The sequence below is a fragment of the Podarcis erhardii genome (genome assembly GCF_964252035.2).
Source record: "Podarcis erhardii genome assembly, chromosome: 18".
NCBI lineage: Eukaryota > Metazoa > Chordata > Lepidosauria > Squamata > Lacertidae > Podarcis > Podarcis erhardii.
In genome coordinates, this window is record NC_138516.1 from 6,754,363 (window position 1) to 6,767,879 (window position 13,517).

General features: G+C 46.6%; 1 protein-coding gene across 2 annotated transcripts in view; it reads right to left on the reverse strand.

Moving 5' to 3' along the window:
- The window catches only part of ATCAY (ATCAY kinesin light chain interacting caytaxin), a 32,400-nt gene extending 23,353 nt beyond the window's left edge, over window positions 1-9,047 (reverse strand). Inside the window, exons 1-2 of one of the 2 annotated variants that reach the window (XM_081846364.1) lie at window positions 8,564-9,047; window positions 5,785-5,913 (exon numbers count right to left, since the gene is read on the reverse strand). In XM_081846364.1, coding sequence (XP_081702490.1) covers window positions 5,785-5,861 — 77 coding nt within the window. In that variant the 5' untranslated portion in view covers window positions 5,862-5,913; window positions 8,564-9,047. The remainder of the gene's footprint in view (window positions 1-5,784; window positions 5,914-8,563) is intronic. The other variant, XM_081846365.1, reaches the window with a different exon arrangement.
- Window positions 9,048-13,517: the final 4,470 nt, after the last annotated feature.

A 13,517-nucleotide genomic window follows, 5' to 3' on the forward strand; every position in this document is an offset into this window, starting at 1 on the left:
CTCTCTCCCAACACACCCGGTTTGTTAGAAGACGTATTAATTTAGCCCAGCTTTTAACAGATGGCTCGGTTTTCTTCGCCCGGATTCCCTCTCGCCGTACTGGCCACTCGGGACCTGCGCGGCCAGATGGATTAATATCTGCTAAGCGCATGAGCGCATACATTCAAGAGTTGCTGACGTAATTACACAAGCTCCATTCCGCTTTGCTTTATTTTGGTTGTTGAAAAAGGGAAAGTCTCCCTTTCCCACGCATTGTTTTCCCATCTCAAAGGCATCCTGCCGATCCAGGCCGTTAAAAATGTCTGACCACATGGCTTATAAATTATTTTATATGTATATATATATATATACAGTGGTATCTCAGGTTAAGTACTTAATTCGTTCCGGAAGTCTGTTCTTAACCTGAAACTGTTCTTATCCTGAAGCACCACTTTAGCTAATGGGGCCTCCTGCTGCTGCCGCGCCGCCGGAGCACGATTTCTGTTCTCGTCCTGAAGCAAAGTTCTTAACCTGAAGCACTATTTCTGGGTTAGCGGAGTCTGTAACCTGAAGCGTATGTAACCTGAGGTACAACTGTATATATATATACAGTATATATATATATACAGTATATATAGTATACAGTGGTACCTCTGGTTGCGAAGGGGATTTGTTCTGGAGGCCCATTCACAACATGAAAAGCCCGCAACCTGAAGTGCCGTATCTGCGCAGGTGCGCAGCGCAATTTAGCACTTCTGCGCATGAGTGAGCAGAGAAACCCGGAAGTAACCCTTTCTAGTACTTCCGGGTTGATGCGGGACACAACCTGAAAAAATATATCATGAAGCAAACGTAAAATGAGGTATGACTATATATAATATATATAATATATAATAAATATTAAATTATTATATTTATTATTATTATTATTATTAACATCATTACAGTGGTACCTTGGGTTATGTACTTAATTTGTTCCGGAGGTCCGTTCTTAACCTGAAGCACCACTTTAGCTAACGGGGCCTCCTGCTGCCGCCACGCCGCCGGAGCACGATTTCTGTTCTCATCCTGAAGCAAAGTTCTTAACCCGAGGTACTATTTCTGGGTTAGCGGAGTTTGTAACCTGAAGCGTATGGAACCTGAAGCGTATGGAACCCAAGGTACCTCTGTACTTTCATTTTCCTACTCACATTGAAATACTGCCCCTCAATGAGGCCAAACTTAGATTCACAAAATGTTTAGGGACAGGGGTACCCCTGCGTACCCCCAGAAAAAAAGCATGGGCCACACGACCGGGAAAGCTGTCTGTGGACAAAGGCCGGCTCCCTCAACCCCATAGTCGCCTTTGACTGGACATAACTGTCCAGGGGTCCTTTACCTTTTTTTTCTTTTTAACCTTTGCTCAATCACGGGCATGTTTTGCCCCTAGGGGAAGAAAGGCAGGATATGAATTTGATAAGTTAATAAATAGGTGGAGGTGCCAAAGATTGAACCCGAGATATTCTGCATTGCAAAGCCCGTGCCTTCCCACTGAATAACAGGTAAAGGGTAAAAGGGACCCCTGACCATTAGGTCCAGTCATGGCTGACTCTGGGGTTGCGGTGCTCATCTCGCTTTATTGGCCGAGGGAACCGGCGTACAGCTTCCAGGTCATGTGGCCAGCAGGACTAAGCCGCTTCTGGCGAACCAGAGCAGCGCACGGCAACTGCTATGTTGGCAGGAGCTGGGACCAAGCAACGGGAGCTCACCCCATCGCGGGGATTTGAACTGCCGACCTTCTGATCGGCAAGCCCTAGGCTCTGTGGTTTAACCCACAGCGCCACCCGCATCCCTCTTCCCTGCATTGTTGTTGTTTAGTCGTTTAGTCGTGTCCGCCTCTTTGTGACCCCCTGGACCAGAGTACACCAGGCACTCCTGTCTTCCACTGCCTCCCGCAGTTTGGTCAAACTCATGCTGGGAGCTTCGAGAACACTGTCCCACCATCTCGTCCTCTGTCGTCTCCTTCTCCTTGTGCCCTTCATCTTTCCCAGCATCAGGGTCTTTTGCAGGGAGTCTCTTCGCATGAAGTGGCCAAAGTCTTGGAGCCTCAGCTTCAGGATCTGTCCTTCCAGTGAGTACTCAGGGCTGATTTCCTTCAGAATGGAGAGGTTTGATCTTCTTGCAGTCCATGGGACTCTCAAGAGTCTCCTCCAGCACCAGAATTCAAAAGCATCCATTCTTCGGCGACCAGCCTTCTTTATGGTCCAGCTCTCACTTCCCTGCCTTACCAGTGACTAAAAAAGGCATTTCTTAGTCCCTTCTGCAGCTGTGCCTTTCATAGACAGAGCACTCAGCTAATGATGCAGTGGAAAGGAAGACAGGAGATGGCATGACTTGTTGGTTCCATCTGCTCCAGCGAATTTTGCCTTGGCAGCTGGCACTAGACAGGGAGACTACTGTCTTAGAAAGACAGAATCACTGTGGCCATCAATAGCATCTCAGTGAGAAGCGTTCTCCATGTAGAAGTGATGTCTTTACTCCCCTGGGCCACGTTAGATTACAGCTGTCAATGCCCATGCACCCTCGTCGAACCCATTTCATTCTAATAATAATAATATTTTTTTTAATTTATAACTCGCACTTCCCAGTTCAGAAAACCAGGCTCAGGGCAGCTAACAACAAATTTAAAACACTTAATTGATGCAACAAGAAATAGAGTATAAAATGTGAATAACAATAAATTCAGAATTCAAAAATCAATTTAGGGGGAAAATCCATCCAATAAACATTAGATGATCACCAGGGCTAGCTGGCTAAATTAGTCCTATTTGGGCCAGCGAGGAGACCAGGGGAGAATTACCGTATCTTTTGCTCTATAAGACTCACTTTTTCCCTCCTAAAAAGTATGGGGAAATGTGTGTGCGTCTTATGGAGCGAATGCAGGCTGCGCAGCTATCCCAGAAGCCAGAACAGCAAGAGGGATTGCTGCTTTCACTGCGCAGCGATCCCGCTTGCTGTTCTGAGATTCAGAATATTTTTTTTCTTGTTTTCCTCCTCCAAAAACTAGGTGCATCTTGTGGTCTGCTGCATCTTATAGAGCGAAATATACGGTAGCTGTGGGATCCCAGAGTGGGTAATCTTCATAAAAAGGGGAGAGGGAGGGAAGGAAGAGGAACAAAAGATCAGGCTACGTTCACATTGGAAGTTCAAATTTTAGGACATTTCATGACCTTTCTGTATCTTCCCTGCATATGAGTTGTGTTCACTGTGTGTGCATGCGTGTTTTGGTGAGGAACATTGGAAAATCCCTAAGGAAATGGGGCAGGAAAATACCACGATTTCCATGTCTGCCTGAGATCAGGAATGGAAATCGCGCTAAACATCGTCCAACGAGGCTACATAAACAATGGCGCTAATTTCTGTGTCATTTTCGACATCCGTAATAATATAATTTCCGTGCAACAGCGGACAGCGAGGTGAATAGCATAATGCAGTGGTACCTCGGTTCTCAATTGCCTTGGTTCCCAAACACTGAAAACCTGGAAGTGTTACGGTTTTCAAACGTTTTTCAGAAGCCGAACGTCCGATGTGGCTGTCGGCTATTGTTTACGGGGCGCCTGCACCAATCAGAAGCTGCGCCTTGGTTTTCGAACATTTCAGAAGTCAAACGGACTTCCGGAACGGATTAAGTTTGGCGCTTTTGTTTTTGCTATTTATTTTATGTTTTTGTTTTTGAGGCTTTTTCGGTTCATTTGTTTTTGTGACGGTGTGGAACCCAGTTCAGCTACTGACTGATTGATTGTGTGACTGCGGAAATGGATAAAAGTCCCCCCCTACAAACAATTACTATCATCAGAGCAAGTAAGGGGAAAAAAATCAATTTTAATTTTCATCATCTAGAATACTGTCTTTTTTATTTTGCTGTTGTTGTTGTTTAGTCGTTTAGTCGTGTCCGACTCTTCGTGACCCCATGGACCAGTACAGTACATTAATTATTGCTTTCATTTTGTGGATCAATGGTCTCGTTAGGTAGTAAAATTCATGCTAAATTGCTGTTTTAGGGGTTGTTTTTAAAAGTCTGGAACGGATTAATCCGTTTTGCATTGCTTTCTATGGAAAAGCACTTCTTGGTTTTGGAACGCTTTGGTTTTGGAAAGGACTTTTGGAACAGATTATGCTTGAGAGCCAAGGTACCACTGTATATGGATGATGGTGAGCAGAAGATTGGAATGGAAATCACATGACTTTCGTAAATCCATATTCCCATTTTAGCTCTGGCTTATTACAGTAAATCTGTTTTTGTTTTTGTTTAGGTTTGTTTTGCTAGGCTGCAGTTTCTTATTGCTAGCATTATGATTCCTATTGCTGTTCATGATAAGCCTTGATGGCTGTTATAAAATATATATATATATTATGGGACACTCACTCCACAGAAAAACAATCCTTCAACCTTTAAAAATTAGGAAATATCCCCTGGAAAAAATAGTCATTTTTCTTTAGCACACAGAACAATCCCCATGCCATATTGGCTCTCCCACTAACTCCAAATATTTGCTATAAAAGGAACTATCTTGGATAATTTCCAATACTTCTTTTCACTTACAAATCCTGTGCAAAGAGCATCTCTAGTCTGGGACAACGGTTTCAGGAATCATGTATTTGCAATTTCAAAAGAAAGGCCTAATCTGGCCAATGTGGGGGGAAGAGCAAACATTATCACGTATCTTGACAGACAAGCCACACTCTCAAATTTCTGTTGTAGACCCGCCTTGCTCTGTGACCCTTGTGTGATAATTTTGGGTGGCTAGGGCTTGAGCAATTTCAAAAGCCTTTAGAAGTTCTTACACGCTTTTGTTCTGGGTCTTCACCTCTCTGCAAGGTGCAGAGGAACGCTGCCGCAACAGAAAAATTAAAGATCTGCTTTGTTTTCACTGGATCCTGGCCCCACCCATTCTTCTCTGACCGACAATAATAATAAATTTTATTTATATCCCGCCCTCTCCAGCCAAAGCCGGGCTCAGAGCAGCTAACAACAGTAAAATGATAAAACATTCTAAAGTCATTTCACTATAAAATTAATTCCAATCAAATTAATGGCAACCATTTGGGCTAGAAGTTCTGTGAGGATTGCCAAAAGAGGGGGTCAGGCTGTGCCTTGGCCAAAGGCTTGGTGGAACAGCTCTGTCTTGCAGGCCCTGCGGAAAGATGTCAAGTCCCACAGGGCCCTAGTCTCTTGGGACAGAGCGTTCCACCAGATCGGGGCCACGGCCGAAAAAGCCCTGGCTCTGGTTGAGGGCAACCTAACCTCTCTGTGGCCTGGGACCTCCAAGATGTTTTTGTTTGAAGACTGTAAGGTCCTCCGTGGGACATACCAGGAGAGGCGGTCCCGTAGGTACGAGGGTCCTAGGCCGTATAGGGCTTTGAAGGTTAAAACCAGCACCTTGAACCTGATCCTGTACTCCACCGGGAGCCAGTGCAGCTGGTATAGCACTGGGTCAATGTGATCTTGCAGCGAGGACCCCGTAAGGAGTCTCGTCGCGGTATTCTGCACCCGCTGGAGTTTCTGGGTCAGTCTCAAGGGCAGCCCCACGTAGAGCGAGTTACAATAATCCAGTCTGGAGGTGACCGTCGCGTGGATCACAGTGACAAGGTCAGGGCGATCACGGACTTAGGGGTCATCCGTCAATGGGGGATTTGGGCTGCAAAAGCCAACCCCCAATTTTTCGTATAACAATGGCTACTTGCATATTTTTTGCATGGGGAGGGCTTGAGCCGTTTAAAGCATCTTAAATAAATTAAAAATAACAAACAGCTGCAGGAACCAACCTGGGGAAGTCTTCATCTTGCCATTCCTCTTTCACATCCACGTTTTCCATACGCAGGGTGGCCTCTGTAGTCCCCATTTTGCTTCGGATAAAGGATTCAGAAGCACAGCAAAGTTAACTTGCTCTTGAGCTCAGTCTGCAAAAGAAGATGCAAATATATTTTTTGGGGGGGGGTGATAATAGAGAGGGGAACCATTTACTTTACCCTGGGGTAAAGTAAATCATTCACAGGCGACGTTTGGAATACAGTAATAAGTTTATCATTTTTTAGATTTGTATACCGCTTTTCCTTTCATGTATGCGCAAAGCGACACAAAACAAAGAATGCAAGTCAATACATATTTTTGTTTGGTGTCGAATCAGCTACAGTTTTCATTCCACGTTTTGCCGACCTCCTGTGCTGGTCCCAGAACCTTTAGGGCAGAGTTGTTGTTGTTGTTTCTTACCCTGGGACCCACTTGTGATAGTTGAACATCAATAAAGTCCACCATACCTTCGGAACTGGGACAGAGCAACGGGATCTCACCCCCATCACGGGGGTTCGAACCGCCAACCTTCCGATCGGCAAGCCCAAGAGGCTTGGTATAGTCCACAGTGCCAACAGGATGCTGGACTAGACAAGCCATTGGCCTGATCCACCAGGCTTTTCTTAGGTTCATTTTATTTCACAGAAATTACATACCACTTGATGGTAAGGAAACCCTCTAAGGCTTCTAGCCTTTCTCAACCTTGGGTCCCCAGATGTTTTTGGCCTACAACTCCCATCATCCCTGACCACTGGTCCTGTTAGCTAGGGATGATGGGAGTTGTAGGCCAAAAACATCTGGGGACCCAAGGCTGAGAACCATTGCAAGCAGTTAGCAACGATGTACCAAGGTAGTTCGAGGGACGCAGGTGCCGCTGTGGGTTAAACCACAGAGCCTAGGACTTGCCGATCAGAGGTCGGCGGTTCGAATCCCCGCGACGGGGTGAGTTCCCTTTGCTCGGTCCCTGCTCCTGCCCACCTAGCAGTTTGAAAGCACGTCAAAGTGCAAGTAGATAAATAGGTACCGCTCCGGCGGGAAGGTAGACGGCGTTTCCGTGCGCTGCTCTGTTTTGCCAGAAGTGGCTTAGTCCTGCTGGCCACATGACCCGGAAGCTGTACACTGGCTCCTTCGGCCACAAAAGCGAGATGAGCGCCGCAACCCCAGAGTCAGCCACGACCGGACCTAACGGTCAGGAGTTCCTTTACCAAAGTAGATCAGGGCAGTTCCCTGTCCCCAAGGAGCTTACAACATAAAACTGATTTGGAGAAGGGCTGGAAGGAGTGAAAAAGGCAAGATGAACATGACCTGAATGTGAGCAGTGCAGTTACATTGTTGGGCTTTGCTGGGAATTGAAAGCAATGTCGCACGAACCACTGTTCACAGCTGGGAAAGACTCATCTGTTTGCTACCAGCTAGTGCAGACACAGGTGGCGCTGTGGTCTAAACCCCTGATCCTCTTGGGCTTGTTGATCAGAAGGTCAGCGGTTCGAATCCCCGCGATGGGGTGAGGTCCCATTGCTCTGTCCCAGCTCCTGCCAACCTAGCAACCTGGTGTGCAAGTAGATAAATAGGTATCACTGCGGCAGGAAGGTAAACGGCATTTCCGTGTGCTCTGGTTTCTGTCACGGTGTCCTGTTGTGCCAGAAGCGGTTTAGTCCTGCTGGCCACATGACCCGGAAAGCTCTCTGCGGACAAACGCCGGCTCCCTCGACCCGAAAGTGAGATGAGTGCCGCAACCCCATAGTGGCCTTTGACTGGCCTGAACCATCCAGGGGTCCTTTACCTTTCTTAAGTGTAGCAATACTTAGCTAAATGGTCGGGCAGCTTCCTGCGTTCGTATTTAACAAAGGGTCTTTGTTAAAGATGATGAGGACTAGAATCTTTGGGGGTCCTCCAGACATTATTTTGCACACTGGTGATGATTAGCACTCCTGACGCTCTTGGGGAATCTGTGCCTAATTCCATTTTCAATACCGTTTTTGCTCTTGCAAAGGTTTTGGGGCAGCCACACTCCTTTGTTTCCTGCCCTGCGACTTTCTGCTGAAACCCTACACCTTCTTCACAGCACATATGCTTGGGTTTATTTCTGGGCCCCTTGGGTGCGCTACAGCCCCTCCGGAAAGCAGTGGTTTTGGGTAGCATTGGGGGAGCATCCCAGAACAGAATCAGCCCCCCGCTAATACGTTATGATTCTCGTGCCAAAGACATGTTGCAGACCACACCAGCCTGGAAGGGCTCTGCCTCTAGAGAAAGCTGCTATGCTTGAGCAGGAGATCACTGGAATTACTCAGAGATGGCAGAGACTGAAGCAACAAGGCTGCATTAGAACGCACCAAAATGGGCCATCTTAAATGCTCGGCGTGGCTGCGCCGCGCGTCACGCAATACGGCCTTGATTCATTCCCTTTTCTTCCGGGCTGTCTGTCTCCCTGGACAGAAAGCCGAGCCGATTTATAACCACCCTTTCCCGGAGCGGAGAGCTCCCTTAACGCTGTAAAAGCAAGTGCCATGTTATCTCTTAGAAGGCATCTTCCGCCAAACCTTTTCCTCCCTCCCAGCGAAGATCTCGGGGTCTCCGTTCCGACAGCTCCACGAAGATGCTCGGCTGAAAAGCCGCAGACCTCCCCGTACCCCACAGAATCGTGTCATCTCACAGCTTCCCTGTCATCATTATTGTGCTGGGTAAAGGGGGGGCGGGCATTTGCACAGCCACCGCCATTCCGTTATTCCCAGAGAAGCAATTTTTTCTACTTACTGCATGCGCCTTTGTGGCTCAAACCGTTCTCTCCAAATCCCAGCGGCGCATCCTTGCTTTACGCACAAAGCTTCTCTGTCAGGTGCCAAACGCCTTAGCTCCGAGAAGCAGCGTTTCGGAGGATGCATGTGCGGTACCCGAGGAATCCAACCCGGCCTTCAGCCTTGCTTCTTCTTCACCCCCATCCCCGCCACCCTCCCTCTCCCCGGATAAATCGATGTCTCTGGCTATGCGCCCCCAACTAGCCGCGCGCGATGACTTCGCTTCCGCGCGGCGTCGCTCTCCAAGGTATTTTGTGCCTTAATTTCCAACGCCGCGCCCCGGTGGCAATCTGCAGAAAGCTTAAACCCACTGAAAGCCGGCTTTAATTGCTTTGCTTTTGTGCGCCGCCGGGGATGGGGGGAGCAACGAGATACGTGGGTGGGGAGGAGGTGTTCGGCCCCATCCGTTTTAATTAGAGATATACTGAGCATCCGGTCCAGGAAAAGCCTGGAGGAAGGAGGGCGCGTTTGTCCCCCCCTCCCCTCGTTTCGTATGTCTGTGTGTGTGGTTTTTTTTTAACCAAATGGCATCATTTGCTAAAAACAATGGTTGCTTCACCAGCTCTTTCTTTCCTCCTAGAAGATACCTCGCAGGGAAATGGAAGCGGTTGAAGTCAAGGGGGGGACACAAGAAGCTTCGAGAAAAATCGCTGCCAAATAAGATAAAAAGCTTGGACCTTTTGTGATCAGAGGACTCTGGTTTTCACAAGGGGAAGGCAGATCTGTTTGCATACAGTCAAGTCTTCACGGAGCAAAAGGTTGAAAAGTTGAGGCAACCTGTGACGATTATAGTGTTTGTTTGTTTGTTTTTGGTAAAATTGAAAACACAGAGCCCAACTTAGGATCGTGAATGGCATGTGGGGGGGGGGGGAGAGAGGTTTTTCACCTTATCCCTTAAGAACCTGGATTTGGAATTCCCCCAATGAAATGCATGGGTCTTTAGATCATTGCTGTCAACTTACAGATTTGAAAATAAGGGACCAGCAGCCTCGAAAATAAGGGATCAGCAGCCAAAATAAGGGATTTTCCAAGCACAGGTATGTTCGACTTCTGAGCCCCTCCGAGCCAAAGGCAGAAAGCCCAGCCAGCAGCCAAACGAAGCCTCATCAATAAGGGACAGCAGCGGGACATGGCGCTGGGATAAGGGACTGTCCCGCCAAATAAGGGACACTTGACAGCTATGCTTTAGATGTAGGAAGGCAGCAAAGGAAAACACTTCTTCAGGAATTCCACCACAAGATCTGGTGATGGCCACAGGTTGTTTTTTTTAAACATTTTCTTTATTTTTACAAAATTTATATACAGTGGTACCTCGGGTTAAGAACTTAATTCATTCTGGAGGTCCGTTCTTAACCTAAAACTGTTCTTAACCTGAAGCACCACTCTAGCCTCCCACTGCCGCCGTGTGATTTCTGTCCTCATCCTGAAGCAAAGTTCTTAACCCGAGGTACTATTTCTGGGTTAGCGGAGTCTGTAACCTGAAGCGTCTGTAACCCGAGGTACCACTGTATACCGCTGGATTACAGAAGAACATCAAAGTACTTGGCCAAAAAAAAAAAAGCTGAAGCAATGAAATGATCATTAAAAAAAATCTAAAACCTACAGAAAGTTGAAACCGCAGTAAAACAGACTGAAGCAAATCAAGCCTGCAAGCTTTCTAAACACCTCGGTAAAGTAAAGTAAAGAGACCCCTGACCATTAGGTCCAGTCGTGACCGACTCTGGGGTTGCGGCACTCATCTTGCTTTATTGGCCAAGGGAGCCGGCGTACAGCTTCCGGGTCATGTGGCCAGCATGACTAAGCCGCTTCTGGAGAACCAGAGCAGCGCACAGAAATGCCGTTTACCTTCCTGCCAGAGCGCTACCTATTTATCTACTTGCACTTTGACGTGCTTTCGAACTGCTAGGTTGGCAGGAGCAGGGACCGAGCAACAGGAGCTCACCCCGTCATGGGGATTCGAACCGCCGACCTTCTGATCGGCAAGTACTAGGCTCTGTGGTTTAATACACAGTGCCACCCAGTCCCTTAAACACCTGGGTAGACTGGTCTTAAATAAGAGCGTCTTCAGCAGGTACCGAAAGGAATAGAGTGAAGGCATCTAACTGGAATCAATAGGCAGGGAGTTCCAAAGTTTCAGCTAAACAATTGAGTTCCTACAAGATGCAGAACGGGTATTCGGTGGCCCTTGGGAAAATGCCAATTCCGATGATCGAAGTGGTCAAGCAGTCACACTGGGACAAGGCAATCTTGTAGAATTATAGAATAGTAGAGTTGGAAGGAGCGACGTGGGTGGCGCTGTGGGTTAAACCACAGAGCCTAGGGCTTGCTGATTTCCATGCACTGCTCTGGTTCTCCAGAAGCGGCTTAGTCCTGCTGGCCACATGACCTGGAAGCTGTACGCCGGCTCCCTCGGCCAGTAAAGCGAGATGAGCGCCGCAACCCCAGAGTCGGCCACGACTGGACCTAATGGTCAGGGGTCCCTTTACCCTTTACATTTACAGTTGGAAGGGAACCCCACGTTTCATCTAGTCCAACCCTCTGTAATGCAGGAATCTCGGCTGACAGAAGGCCATCCAACCTCTGCTTAAAATCTCCAAGGAAGGAGAGTCTACCATCTTCCTTTCCCCCCCCCCAAATAATATTTATTCAAATTTTCAAAAAAAATTACAATAAGGAACACAGAATACAGAAACACAACATATCCAAAATAAAAGTAAAATAAAAAGATAAAAAAGCAAAAAACAGCCAAAAAGGGAAAAAAGAGGGGGGGGGGAAAGATACAATAAAAAAACCCCAACCTTAATATAATTCCCTTTCTTAACTTATTTCCTTGACCTCCTCACACCTCCTCTCTTTGTATTCTACTTCAAATAGATATTTCAGCAAATCCTTCATCCTTGTTTTTATCCTTATAACTTATCTTAATATACTGGAATTTTCCATTCTCTCTTTTACCAATTAGCCATCCACTTTTTACTTTATTTAATCTTATTTCTCATTTAAAACTTATATATCTGAACTTATTCTCTTAAGACGTTTCCCCTAGGATCATAGAAATTCCATTCCACGATTTTCCCATCTCTCTTTAAAAAAAGAAAAAAGAAAAAAGATATACACTTTAGATTCCCAATTTTTCTTTCACCAACTCCCCTCTCCGGTCTTGGCCCCTACCAACAGTTCCATCAATACAAGTCCATCAACCCGGAGATCTTAAGTCCGAGGCTCTTAACTCTCTTTCGTGTCCCCTCTGCCGATCTTTTTGATAGTCTTTGGTGTTAAAAGACAAATCTCGGGGTAGCTCCAACCCAACAGTAGTCATATTCCTTCTTAGCAACAGATAGGTAGCTGTGTTGGTCTGCCATAGTCAAAACAAAATAAAAAAATTCCTTCCAGTAGCACTTTAAAGATCAACTAAGTTAGTTCTTACCAAGAACTAACTTAGTTGGTCTTTAAGGTGCTACTGGAAGGAATTTTTTTATTTTGTTCCTTCTTAGCAAGTCTGCCAGGCTTCCATAATTGAAGGTAGGACTCATAGAATACTCCAAATATTGTTTCACACTTCTTCCAAATCCAAAGGCCCCAAAGACTCCAATCTCCACCTGGCTCAGATTCACATCCGAGAGTCTACCATCTTCCAACGGAGACCGTTCCACTGTCAAACAGCTCTTACTGTCAGAAAGTTTTTCCTGATGTTGAGTCGGAATCACCTTTCTTGTTACTGGTAAGTGTTGGTTTGATTCCAACCCTCCAGAGCAGGAAACGATCTCATAGGTAAACAGATTCCAAGTCAGGGCCATCTTTACCAAGGGGTGCGGGGCATCTGGGTGCTGATTTTTGGGGGGGCGCCCGCACTGAAGCCCCCTAAGCTCTTAACTATCTACCTGTTATTATTATTATTATTATTATTATTATTATTATTATTATGATTTATGATTTATACCCCATCTGGCTGAGTCTCCCCAGCCACTCTGGGTGGCTCCCAATCAAGGGTTAAAAACAATACAGCGTTAAATATTAAAAACTTCCCTGAACAGGGCTGCCTTCAGATGTCTTTTAAAGATAGGATAGCTGCTTATTTCATTCACATCTGAAGGGAGGGTGTTCCACAGGGCGGGTGCCACTACCGAGAAGGCCCTTTGTCTGGTTCCCTGTAACCTCACTTCTCACAATGAGGGAACTGCCAGAAGGCCCTCGGTGCTGGACCTCAGTGTCCGGGCAGAATGATGGGGGTGGAGACGCTCCTTCAGGTATACTGGACTGAGGCCGTTTAGGGCTTTAAAGTTCAGCACCAACACTTTGAATTGTGCTCCAAAACGTCCTGGGAGCCAATGCAGATCTCTCAGGACCGGTGTTATGTGGTCCCGGCGGCCGCCCCCAGTCACCATGAAATAATAAATAATTTTGATCAAGCTGGAAAAACAGAATACATACCTACCTAGGTATTACTGAAATGTATACCTACTGTTTCACTAAAGGACTTTCCGCTTCGTGTGCTCATTTACCAAAGACGTGCCGCGCCAGCGGTGGCGCTTGTCATTCACAACGGCGGCGCTTGTCAGACTCAATGAGTACAGTGGTACCTCAGGTTAAGAACTTAATTCGTTCTGGAGGTCCGTACTTAACCTGAAACTGTTCTTAACCTGAAGCACCACTTTAGCTAATGGGGCCTCCTGCTGCCGCTGCACGATTTCTGTTCTCATCCTGAAGCAAAGTTCTGAACCTGAGCTACTATTTCTGGGTTAGCGGAGTCTGTAACCTGAAGCATCTGTAACCTGAAGCGTCTGTAACCCGAGGTACCACTGTATAGAGGAGAAGCGTTAAATGCTAGTCATAATATGGAACATAACAAAAGAAGCGGAAATGTAATCACAGGTGCCAAAAAACAAAAGCTTAGAAGATAATGTTGTTTTCCA